The sequence below is a fragment of the Littorina saxatilis genome, linkage group LG16 (assembly GCF_037325665.1).
Source record: "Littorina saxatilis isolate snail1 linkage group LG16, US_GU_Lsax_2.0, whole genome shotgun sequence".
Lineage (NCBI taxonomy): Eukaryota > Metazoa > Mollusca > Gastropoda > Littorinimorpha > Littorinidae > Littorina > Littorina saxatilis.
In genome coordinates, this window is record NC_090260.1 from 28,072,766 (window position 1) to 28,085,308 (window position 12,543).

Sequence of the window (12,543 nt, forward strand, 5' to 3'; positions counted from 1 at the left end):
ACCCCCCCCCCCCCCCTACACACACCTGCCTCTTTTAAGACACCCCAATCTAAGACTCCTTCCTATTAATGACCCTGTTTACGCAGACTTCTTGTTCATAACATCTGTAAATTCACTCCCATTTTAAGACTTGCTCCTTTTTAAGACCTGATTTTGCTTATTTTGGATTTCGAAAAAGAGAACAACAAATCCCCACTCTGTACAGAAAATAGCCAGGCACATGATTTTTGTATGAACCAAGTTGAGGGATGGCATTTGTATAGGCCTGACCAGATCTGAGATGTTGAATCTATTGTTTACAAAGAAAGCATTGTGTCATTAAAGGCACACTACTTCTCTTCACCGTCTCAGTTCAGGCCAGGCTTTAACATAGGATAAGCTCATCCCTCAACTTGGTCACATATGAACAATCAACACACTGACTTCTTGCTGTAGTGATCGAGTCAGATTTCCCAAGGCGTGTACATGGAATAAGATGATTAATTCTAAATGCTGAAGCAACATTCTGACTGTTTCCTATGAAGCTAGGCTTGATTTTTGGGGATAGCATGTGTAAAAGCAGAATTGTTTACAGAGGCAGCTTTGTGTTATTAAAGGCATCTCAGATCACCTGCCAGACTCTTTTTTTTTGTTAAATGGGGTAAGACTATTCTCCACTTGGGCACATGCCAGCAATAAACACAGTGGCTACTTGTGATGAAATAATGGCAAGACAGATGATTTAAGCATCACATAACCTTCCTAAGTGAAGTCAAGTCGTGTGTGTGTGTGTGTGTGTGTGTGTGTGTGTGTGTGTGTGTGTGTGTGTGTGTGTGTGTGTGTGTGTGTGTGTGTGTGTGTGTGTGTGTGTGTGTGTGTGTGTGTGAGCATAGAATGTTGAGGACAGCCTTGAAATTTTCTGACTGTGTGAATTCAACAGAACTGCTGTAAATTTGGCGCAGTGTAGTTTTTATTGTATGAAACTTCATTTCCAGTCAGGTGCTATGAAGAAATCATATCAGGTTATGCTTTGCAGCGAACCACCACCAGTATGTATGTATTTATTAAAGAGATTTCTATAGCGCATAACTAAAAGCACTATTTCTGAGTAACACGTCATCTTAATTAGGCTCCCATGGGGTCGCCTTCACGCGGCGGGAGTGTTTAAACAGAGCTACCCCACCCCTTTACGTCTCTTCTTTTGTCTTATTTCTGCCTTACCAGTCCTTTCACCTATATTTCCTTCCAAGAAAACTCTCCCTACTATTCCCTGCAGTTTTCCAATTCTTTTCTTGTTGTCTTATTTCTACCTGACTGGATCCATCACCTTTATTTCACTTACCAAAAGTCTTCTTTTCCACATCCTTATTTCTCTACCCCCCGCATGTCGTAAGAGGCGACTAACGGATTCTGTTTCTCCTTTTACCCTTGTTGAGTGGTTCTTGTATAGAATATAGTCAATGTTTGTAAAGATTTTGGTCAGGCAGTGTGTGAGAAATGTTTAGTCCTTTGTGCTGGAAACTTGCATTCTCCCAGTAAGGTCATATATTGTACTACGTTGCAAGCCCCTGGAGCAATTTTTTGATTAGTGCTTTTGTGAACAAGAAACACTTAACAAGTGGCTCTATCCCATCTCCCCCCTTTCCCCTATCCCATCTCCCCCCTTTCCCTCGTCGCGATATAACCTTCGTGGTTGAAAACGACGTTAAACACCAAATAAAGAAAGAACATCTTAATTAAAGCATGCCAGTATCGCCAGGCTCCTTTTGGGTGGTAATGTGGATCTTCAAAAGCCTAAGTTAAAAAAGCAAGATGTAAAAGTACATTTTGAATAGTAGGTTTTTTTCAGAGGGCAGATATCACAAGATATGATCGTTCAACTGCATGTATGCCTCATTACTAAAACAAAAATTAAGTGGTATTTTACTCGTCTTTCTGGTAAAACAAATACACCATCAATATATTATAATAATGATCTTGCTTGTTTACAGATGGACAACAGCTGCTGCCAGGACTAGGTTACGCATAAAGAAAACAGTCAACACGTGGCTGGTGCTGGAGCTTCTTTGATGTCTATATTAAAAAAAAAAGACAGACAGATACCAGCTCATTCAAGACCATATCCCCATCTTACTCACACAGAACAGAGAGCCATCTTCCGCCTTCGCACAGGACACTGCTGTCTGAAGGTACACCTCAAAAGGATAGGTTTTGCACCTACAGCGTGAGACTGTGGCTAGGGTAGGAAGAACAGACTCTGCAACACGTTCTGAGAGGGTGGCCTTTCCTTGCCACCCCTGTGCAACAAGACTTGGCCAGAGAGCACACATCCAAATGCAAACACTGAACACTGAAGAGGAAGAAGAAAAAGGTGCCCACACAGAAGGGCATGAATCTACTGTAAGGGCAGAAAGGTTTACAGCAGTTTATAGAATTGTAGCAGATTACATGATTGTTGAGATAAAATTACCTTAAAGGGAGAAAACGAACAAGCTAAATAGGCTGTACAGTACTTCACTTGAACAATTTATAAGGTTCCCTGTAATGTATTAAGTATCAAGAACATTTACAGATCACAAGACATTGTGTTTTCTTTTGTTTGCAATACAAATTTTTCACAATAAAAAGATATGCACTTGGCAAGATCCTTAAAATGTAAAACTAGTACGTGTGACAATTTTGAATTGTTCAGAGATGGTTTTGCTTCAGTGGTAAATGTTTTAGCTTTGTTATAAGATTCCGTTACTGAAGCATACTTTAAAACCTTGACCTTCCAAGTCTTGAACAACATACCCTAACTGTGTTAGCACCCTGGGCTGCGATCATTGTGTTGAGCAACTTAACAGAGGACTCCTTGGTTTTATTACATATACTTTGGTTAACTTTAATTATTTGATAAATAATTCTAATACAGCAAATGTAGAAATGTCTGCATTTTTATTTTGTATACTGCATAGTTTAAAAGGCTATTTTTGTGCACAGAACATGCATCTACAGGGAGGTTTAGAGGGTGAAGTTAGGATCTATTATGGGGCATGCAGCACCACACCCATTTTGTGTGTGTGTATTTTGTGTTGACACATAAGACACGGTCGTTCCAGCAGAAACCTGTGATGATGCACATTTTATTGCAGTAACCAGCTGAAATTTATGAAATTGACAAATGATCCCTGCTTTGCAATCCTGGGTTAATGATATTGCCAAAATTAAAACGTGGAGGAAAAAGTGAGTGTAAACCTATTCTTGTGGTGGTGGTGGTGGTGGTGGTGGTGGTGGTGTGTGTGTTTGTTTAGTGTGTGTGTGTGTGTTTGAGTGTGTGTTAAACAAACCAGCACAACAAAAAACAAATTACAAAAAAAACTGGCAAAAATCAGAATATCAACTGAGAAAAAAAAACCAGTGGTTGAATGCAATACTTATTATAACTTAAAAAGTAAAAGTGTGCGTGTGATGTGTGCGTATGTTTGAATGTTTTAAACAAACAACAACAAACCTAAATTAAAGAAGCACACCGATGTGATAGGGTGGAGTGGAAGGGGGAAATAGGCCAGGAAGCATAAATGAGACGCCAAGACAGAGGTTGCGATAACGTGACTTTTACTTAACGTACACCAGAAAGTAGACACCAGAAAGCAGTGTAGATTCTCCTCAGTGAGCACACGTAAAAGGAACACAAAACCTGCTGCTGACGATAGTCGCGAAACACAAGAGCACAGGTTTCGGAATTCAGTTACAACCACAAGTCGACCGATTACAACTTCGCGACAAATTTGGTCAGCACTTCGACCGTTCACGTCAACCGACACATATGAGCAGCACACAGCTCAGTATCACAAATCGCGTTGTCTGCTCTACTACTAAATGTTCAGCCTTTTTAACGACAGTGGTCACTTCCGATTTCTTGTGGCGATAAGCCAATAGGGAAGCTACCCTGTGTAAGCCAACGGGGGGCGTTCTACTTAAAATGCCTGCCCAATGAAAGGGATCGTTACCGAGGCAGAAAGCCGTGTCGGTGTCACGCACCGGAAATATTACGCACACCGGATAAGGCTCATTAGATTACAACCAGTTACAAAGAAGGGGGGGGGTAAGAGACTAAAACCTCCAAGCCACCTGGCATCTTCTATGATGTACCCTGTCAAAAGAAATGACACCCACTTGACAAAACGCCGAGTCCAACGATACCCAGACAGGCTGGCGGCACATTACTGCCGTCCTCTGACAAAACAATGTAAGTCCATTTTTGTCAAAAATGAGATTTTTATGTCATCATTATGAGCACATCAGCGCGCATTTTGTCAGTAAATTTTAAGTCTCAATGACGTTTAGTTCCTGAGATTTCATAAAGTAATAGTCTACTTGCCAAAAAGAGTACCTGGAAATGTCTGTTCCTGAAAACTTTTATGACGGAAATGTAATCTATTGGGTATGTAGAGTCAAATTAGCTTGGTTGCCTAAAGATGCACTTTGGGAAATTCTCAGAATCCAAGATGGCCGCCCAACGGTCATCTTGAAGATGGTCAATATATAACTTTTGATCCAGATGGGCTAAAGAGTCGTGTAATACCTCAATATAGTTTTTTTTTATGTCAGCAAGTTCATTTCTCAGGTTGGTTTGTCAATCCTGTCAACAGAATCCAAGATGGCCGTCAAAATATCTAAAAACACATTTCTCGCCATATCTGGGTTTCTAAAGCAGCTAGATTCATGATCTTAGTGCTGACCATGTTTCCAAAGGCTGGGAAGCCGTTCTGATATCACCCAGATGCAAGATGGCTGCCAAGATGGCAGGTAAACGTCATTCACGCTCAAATCAATGTCACACAAAAATAAGGAAAACGCCATATTGTTTGTCTTTTGTCTGAAAGAACATGTTAGCATCCAGTTAAAGAGGCAACTTTCAGGACCTCAATCAAGCTGCAGGTGGGAAAGTCCATGTCCTAAAGCAGCTTAGCTGGCACGCCACGACCGAAATAGAAATCTACTGCTCTTGGGTTACAGCAAACAAACGATTTAAACTTTGAAACCATATCTCCTTCTTCATTGTCAGCTTCTTTCTCGTCTTATTGGTCGTCTTCAACAAACTCCTCCTCTTCTTCCTCCTCTTCTTCCTCCTCCTCGTCATCCTCCTCCCCAACAGGCTCATGCTTCGTGTAAGGACTGCAGCAGGCATCTCCTCCCTCGCAATAACAGTATTCAGTGCACGTAAGTCTCCCACTGTGGCAACTGCACTTCTTCTCGCTGCACGCTTTCCCCTCGGCGCTGCAACTACAGCTCACGACATCTAAGAGCTGCTGCGGTGCTATCGGCGCATTAGACAGCGATGGTGTTACAGCACCAGATTCATCGACATCCCATCCGAAGCAGCGGATATCATGAGCCTCGGCTGGTGGATCTTTCTGGTCTGCTGCCTTCCACAACATCATCTGCAGATGTGCTCGGAGAGCATGCAGCCTCAGGTTGCAATCTGTTGGTCGTAGCCTCTTCAGAGGTGGTGGTTTCTTCCTGCTCAGATACAGTTTGGATCTTGCACTATTGAGGGACTTGGCCTTCTTCTGACTGTACAGCGCGAGGAAGAATGAGTCGGCAGTGGCCTTAAGTTGGTCATGACTGACGTCTGGCTCCCCAAGGACATCTTGCAGGCCTGGGATGTCGCTGTTTCCAAGCACCTTGAGCGCCGACTTCTTGCCCTTGTAACAGGGGTACGACACGGTGTCGCAGCCCGATAAGGCGTGCATGCCGAGTAGCTGACCACACTTGTCCCCCAATTTGTCCACTGTTGCGCGAATGTCAAGCACCGTGCCGTCCCACTTCTCCATCTGGATGCTCTTCTGTATCGTCTTTCTCCATGCCCAGTACACGAGAAGGACGAACACATCAGTGTCGTCACACAGCACCCTGATCGTCTCCGCCCCGCCTGCTGCAGCCTTCAGAATGTAGCTGCACAGCGTGATATCCGCCTACTCATGAGTGACAAGACACTCGAAACTGCTGACAAGCTCCACGTTGTTCTGCAGAGGATATCCACAGAGGATGTTGCTGAGGAGGCGTTTGTTGTTGGCGTTCTTCATTATAGCTTCTCTGTGTGGGAGGGGGGTTGTGGGTGTCAGACGGAAGTCCTTTGATCCTTCCCCTGCCCTCCTCATCCTCTCGTGGTCCTTTGCAGTTCACGGCTGTTCATGCCGGCAGACTCCCTGCCACTTAGTTCTGACCCACTTTCACGGCTGCAGGTTATAGCCCACAGGGTCGCAGAGTGTTTCAGGGGGAAGTAACTCTGTTCTCCTTGGTAACTGGCAACGCTAACCGTGTCTCATTTGAACACTTCAAATGCACTATCCTTAGTTCTGTTGATCCTCTCCCTGCTTCTATAGCATCTTAGCCCCTTTCAGACATTCTTTACATTATTTCCACATCTGGAAGCTATCTCTAGCACTGACAGAACTCCCCAGATAGGGCAAAGAAACCCCGTAAACAACCCATGGCAGCTCTAGTTTACAACACCCCCTCCTGTGTTTAATTGCTTTTCCTGCTCCTTTGTGCTGGTACAGTTCTGTGAAAATTGGCAGGAAGAAAGTAGACACATAGGATTTGCCATTCCAGTTGGAGCTGAGCACTGCTAAGCGCTGCTTATATTTTTTTTTAAATAAAATAAAATTCAAAGTATGTGTTTATCTGCTTCCGTCATTATGTGGCCATGGAAGAGCCCCATTCATGTGACTATCACAACAGTTGTGTGAAGAAATTGTGTCGTGTGTGTAGCAATAGAGATAGACAACACAAGGAAAAGAGGAAATTTGACTTTGTGTGCAAAAAGTTTAGAGAAGAAATCTGGACAGTGTTTTCGTTAGATATAGCAAATGATGTCGAAGGGACACATCCTCCACATCTCTGTAAACCGTGTTACAAGAGAATAATAAGTAGCAGAAAGCCAGCAAGTGGTGTGCCTCAGTGTAAGTACGTTTCTGATAGTGAGAAATTACATATTGCTTCTGTCAATAAACTGTGGTGTCCCTGGAGTTGTTCCAATTGTTTTAGTGACTGCTTCCCTTGCAACAGCTATTATAACCAGAAAACAAGAGGTGTATTCAGGAAAAAACATTCCAAAGAAAGTGAAGTTTCTGTATCTTTATTAGACCAGTCATCAATATCAGACACGGTTGATTTTGTTGATACACCTCAGTGCAGTTCAACACCAGTGAAAAGACCCAAACTTGTTGACGCACAGACTTCTCCATTCGTGTTTAAAAGTACACCCGAGTGCACGTCAACACCAGTAAAAAGTGCTGAACTCGTTAGTTCACAGACTTCGCCTATTATTAAAGGAGAAGGTGCCGTTTGCATAAGTGAATGTTTGGGGAAAACATTGACAACACCCCTCACTAGTGTAGAAGAGAAATTAACCACTCACCTGGTAAAACGCAAGTTGAACGCATCTACTGATAACTCTACCCTAAAGTGTCACACTGGTGGTCAGCCAACTTTTCTAAAGAGATTAAGAAAGCCACGAACAGAAACAAAGCAAGCTTCAACACGAACCATCAAAAGAAGAGTGAAGGACTTAGATGAGATCAGAAGAGACATTTCAGGAAATAATGCAGGATCAGTGCAAGTTCAGTTATCCAGTGAGCTGAAAGCCCTGTCACAAGACAGCAGAGGCAAAGTGTGTGAAGGTGCGGGAGTCACAACATCTGGTCATCTTGACAGTTTTGGTGGTGTGCAATTAAAGGCTACTGTGGGACTCACTTGGACTCAAGTCAGAAAACTCAAACGTGTTCTAGCAAGAAGTGGAGTTCGCTTCAAATGTGAACAAAAACAAAGAAATCTCACCCGTGAAATTCTAAAGAATCATTTTGTGGTAGAAGACATTGACGTTATTGTCCAAGATCATACTAGCAAATCAAACGTATAAAAAGATCAGATTATTTTTGAGTGGTGATTACGACTTTCTGTGTAAAACACACGGACTTTCTGGAGCTCAGGGCGTGAGACCCTGTCTGTGGTGTACTATAACCAAAGACAAAATAAAGAAAGGGGAGGGCCCAGCACAGGAACGTACACTTGTGGCTTTAAAAAGTGATTTTCTTCATTTTGAAAAAGACGGTAAAGGCAAAAGAGCCAATGCGAAACATTTTAATAATGTGTGTTCTCAGCCACTTTGGGCAATTGAACTTTCTCATGTCTGCCCACCATATTTACATATTCTCTTGGGCATAACCCAAAAACACCATGCATTGTTAGAAGATTTGTCTCATGATCTAGACATCTCAATAGCCAAAGATCTAGCCCAAAAAAGGAAAACAGTCGACAGATCAACCAAATTCGGCATTTACGTACGTCAGCTCCAAGAAAGAAGAGCCCTTAGATCCGAAGAAAGACAGATCAGAGACACATTAAAAGACAGTGCGTGTAGTAGCACATATTGTAAACAGGCAACAGGTGTGCTGAAAGACATTGAGAAAAGACACCAAAAGTTGAAGAAAGAGTGTGTTTTAGAGACAGGACAGGACCAGTTACATCAAGCTTAGACACAGTACTCAAAAAACACAAAATTACACTGCAAGCATATAATGGTAGAAGTTTTGTAGGCAATCACGCCCATAAGTATTTCCAAGAAGAAACAATCAAGGATCTGACTGTGACAATGTAGCAAGTGTGTGTAGCGAAGTCACTGACAATAAAAACATCATCCAAGAAGCAGAGAAAATTAGTCAAGTCTTTGAAACCCTGAACAAACTGTATTCAACAGTGCATTCACAAATTAGCAATGATGCTTTCATCAAAGAAGACAAAATTAACTCTTTCAATAAGTCAATTGCAAAATACATGAGATACTTTAGAGAAACACTTCCAGACGAATCTATCACACCCAAACAACACATGTTAGAGTGTCATGTTGTTCCGTGGATCCAACGCTTTAAGCATGGCATGGCCCTGCATGGCGAACAAGGCATTGAGCAATCCCATGCGGCACTGAATGCTCTAAAAGGTAGAACAAGGGGTATTAGGAATGAACACCTAAGGCTCACTGTTTTTTTAAAGGAGCACTTCCTTTCAGTGGACCCAACCCTGAGATTCAACCGATAACTAACATTCTGACTGTGGCTGCTTTGGATTATTGTTAGCAGTGCAAACGTGTTTTTGTCTTGGAATAACCTTGTCTGAGGTCAGTGAGTCACTTCTTAGCACGATTATAAATATTTTAGCTAATACAATTAATATTAAAAATTATTATTTTACTAATCATGCATTAAAGGGCAGTTACTAGTTCTTCAAAATCGACTTTGTTTTTAGCCCTTTTGTTGACTGCATGCTACAAGCACTGTACTTGAACACTCATGCATGTGCCTGTTAACTAACTTCAAGTGATGTTAGTTTTAACCATGCAGAAAACAAGAAAGGTCTTCGCATTGATAATGGCAACCTGTAAGTAAAAGCTTACATGTTTATCTTACTGTCTTCCAAATTTAAGCAAGATTGATGAGTAGGGTAATTTGCTACACATGTTAAAAATCGGTTAAAATGTGTCTTTGTCAGCTGAATGGGTAGCAGAGGCTGTCTGTACCTAGCACTTCCCAGCACTGATAGATAGAGTTCAGTTGACCAAACCATGTCGTGTTTACACTTATTTTAAATGCCATTGTCTTTGCAATAAGTCTGTGGTATAAGCAAAGTCCATTTTGCAAAAGCTTGTGAGTAATATTACAAAAACAAAAACTAACCTTAAACTGAGCCACTATCGCTTAGCACTGCCTGAGGACTAGAGGAAAGGTAGCAGCTGTCTTTATTTATAACCCGCCAATGCCAGAGCGTTGTCTTGACCTGATAAACGCTGCTCAGATTCCACACAGCAGGGAACTAACTGGGTGTGCCGTGAACAGCCGTGAGTTGGGTGATTCTCATGGTACCTGTCAAACAACACCAGTTTCTGTGCTGCTGGAGGATAGCGGCTCAGTCGAGCGCCGAAACTCGCGACAAGATCTCCTGCTGTCCCCGCAACAGGCCACACAATATGGTACAGGAGCTGGCTGGCGTCGACCAGCACCACATCTGGAGCAGGTGCGTTGTTGACCGGAACACGGAACACCAAGACACTTGACGAGCACAGCCTTGTCTCCTTTCCTCAAACACCCGAACTCGTCGATGAGAGATGGAGGTACGGGACTGAGCTCGTACTTGAAGATGTCTGTCGCCTTCACACCACGTTGTTGCCCAATGATCTGAAGCCGTACGAATAATGTTTCAATGTCAAAGATGGCCTTGTCATTCACAACCACTACCTTTTTCATCTCCTTCATGGTCTTCACTTTCCTCTCGATTGGGCCATGGAATGTGCCGTGAAGCGAAGCGGCGAACTGCTCACTTTGAGTGCTGCCGATCTTCAGTGCATCTTGGACATTTACTTTTGCTGGCGCGATCTGCCCGTTGACGATGTTGTACAGGTCAGTGGACTCAACAATGAGAGGGTGCGAGTGCTTCTGCAGTTCCTCTGCAATCTTCGTCCGGTCTGCTGCGTCCATCGCTCGTCTTCTTTTACCTTACTCTTTGTGCTTGCTCTCTTTCTGTCCATCCCCACCATCGAGACCCATCGGCTTTTCTGGATGCTAACATGTTCTTTCAGATAAAAGACAAACAAGATGGCGTTTTCCTTATTTTTGTGTGACATTGATTTGAGCGTGAATGACGTTTACCTGCCATCTTGGCAGCCATCTTGCATCTGGAAACATGGTCAGCACTAAGATCATGAATCTAGCTGCTTTAGAAACCCAGATATGGCGAGAAATGTGTTTTTAGATATTTTGACGGCCATCTTGGCGGCCATCTTGGATTCTGTTGACAGGATTGACAAACCAACCTCAGAAATAAACTCGCTGACATCAAAAACCCCTATATTGAGGTATTACACGACTCTTTAGCCCATCTGGATCAAAAAATATATATTGACCATCTTCAAGATGACCGTTGGGCGGCCATCTTGGATTCTGAGAATTTCCCAAAGTGCATCTTTAGGCAACCAAGCTAATTTGACTCTCCGTACCCTATAGATTACATTTCCGTCATAAAAGTTTACAGGAACAGACATTTCCAGGTTTCATACATGACATAGAAGGCTGGCTGGTAGAGTATAAGTCCATTTAAACCGATTTAAGTTCTCAAAAAACAACGGCAGAACACAGCAACTTCCCTTACTGTGTTCTGCCGTTGTTTTTAACAAACCCGAGTTCAAAGAAAACACCAGCAGAACACAGTGATACTGCCGTCAGCGGATGCCTGATTGTTTTTTGTGATTTTTGATGTCGTGATCTCCGAGCGAGTGAAAGTGTGAGAGAGAAAGAGAATTGAATTGAATTGAATTGAACTTTATTTAACAAGGATTAAGATTTAAGGCTACGCCTTTTCTTACAATCTGTCCTTGGGACGCATAGACGCACAATTATATAATTAAAGAATTAAAAATTAAAAAGTTAAAAAGTTAACCAACAAAAGGAGGTCCGAAAACTTCAGCACACGTGTGATAATAAAGATGACGATGATGATGATGATGACGACGATGATGATGATAATGATGATGAAGATGATGATGATGATGACGACGATGATGATGATAATGATGATGAAGATGAGGCATGAAGAGCATACATATGTGGTTATTCATAAAATCAAATGCAGGTAATTATAAATACAAGCTGGTAGCAATCGAACATGTAGCAATAGTACAACAAAAATATATTCAGAACATATAATGCACAGCATATCTTTGACGTAATACTAAGTGTGGTAAATCAAAAGGCGTAAAACTACTCAGACATGAAGTGGTTTTTAACACATTTTTAAAACTTTTTAATGACTTTAAGTGCTTACAGGATGATGGAAGTGAATTCCAAACTGAAGTACCCGAAAAAGCAAGACTGGTCTTATGCAGGTCAATTCGTGGAATCGGTGGGATCAAGTTGACCGACCCATATCTGTGGGTAGCTTTATTAAATAATGATGTAATGTAAATCGGCACTTTACCGTAATACAAGTTATGCATGAAAATGGCTTTGTTCAACTTGAGATGCTTTTCCAGTGGAAGAAAGTTAAGCATTTGAGGCATTATCCTTTACGATGAGTTTGGCCGAGCGACGATAGAGAGTCTAACTTTTTCAAGTGGACATCACTGCTGCCATCCCAGAGCGTCGAAACATAATTAATGTGAGGCATTACATGATCATGGTGGAACATTTCCAGAGTCCTTCTGTCCGTAAATTGCTTTAACTTGGATAGAAGGAAAACGTTCTTGGCTACTTTCTTGCAAATATGCTGTAATTGTGCCTGCCACTTGAATTCACAATCCATAATTACTCCTAAAACGCGATGCTGTTGAACTTGTTCAATTGATTGCGTACCAATAGTAAGATTTAGTTTGAGTGGAGAAATCTGGTGTTTTTGTCTGGTTGCAATTACCATACTTTTAGTTTGTATTGGATGGACAAGCATAGCATTAGCACTACACCAGTTATTTACATCGTTTAAAGCTGTTTGAAGGGAGGACTCTATTACTGGAACAGACTTTCCACTTGCATG

At 42.1% G+C, this 12,543-nt stretch overlaps 1 protein-coding gene across 1 annotated transcript; it reads left to right on the forward strand.

Annotated features, from left to right (window-relative positions):
- Positions 1–6,646: 6,646 nt before the first annotated feature.
- Positions 6,647–7,888, forward strand: LOC138949947 (uncharacterized). Its single transcript, XM_070321730.1, has one exon. It carries the CDS (start codon positions 6,674–6,676, stop codon positions 7,886–7,888), a length of 1,215 nt encoding a protein of 404 aa, XP_070177831.1. The 5' UTR covers positions 6,647–6,673.
- Positions 7,889–12,543: the final 4,655 nt, after the last annotated feature.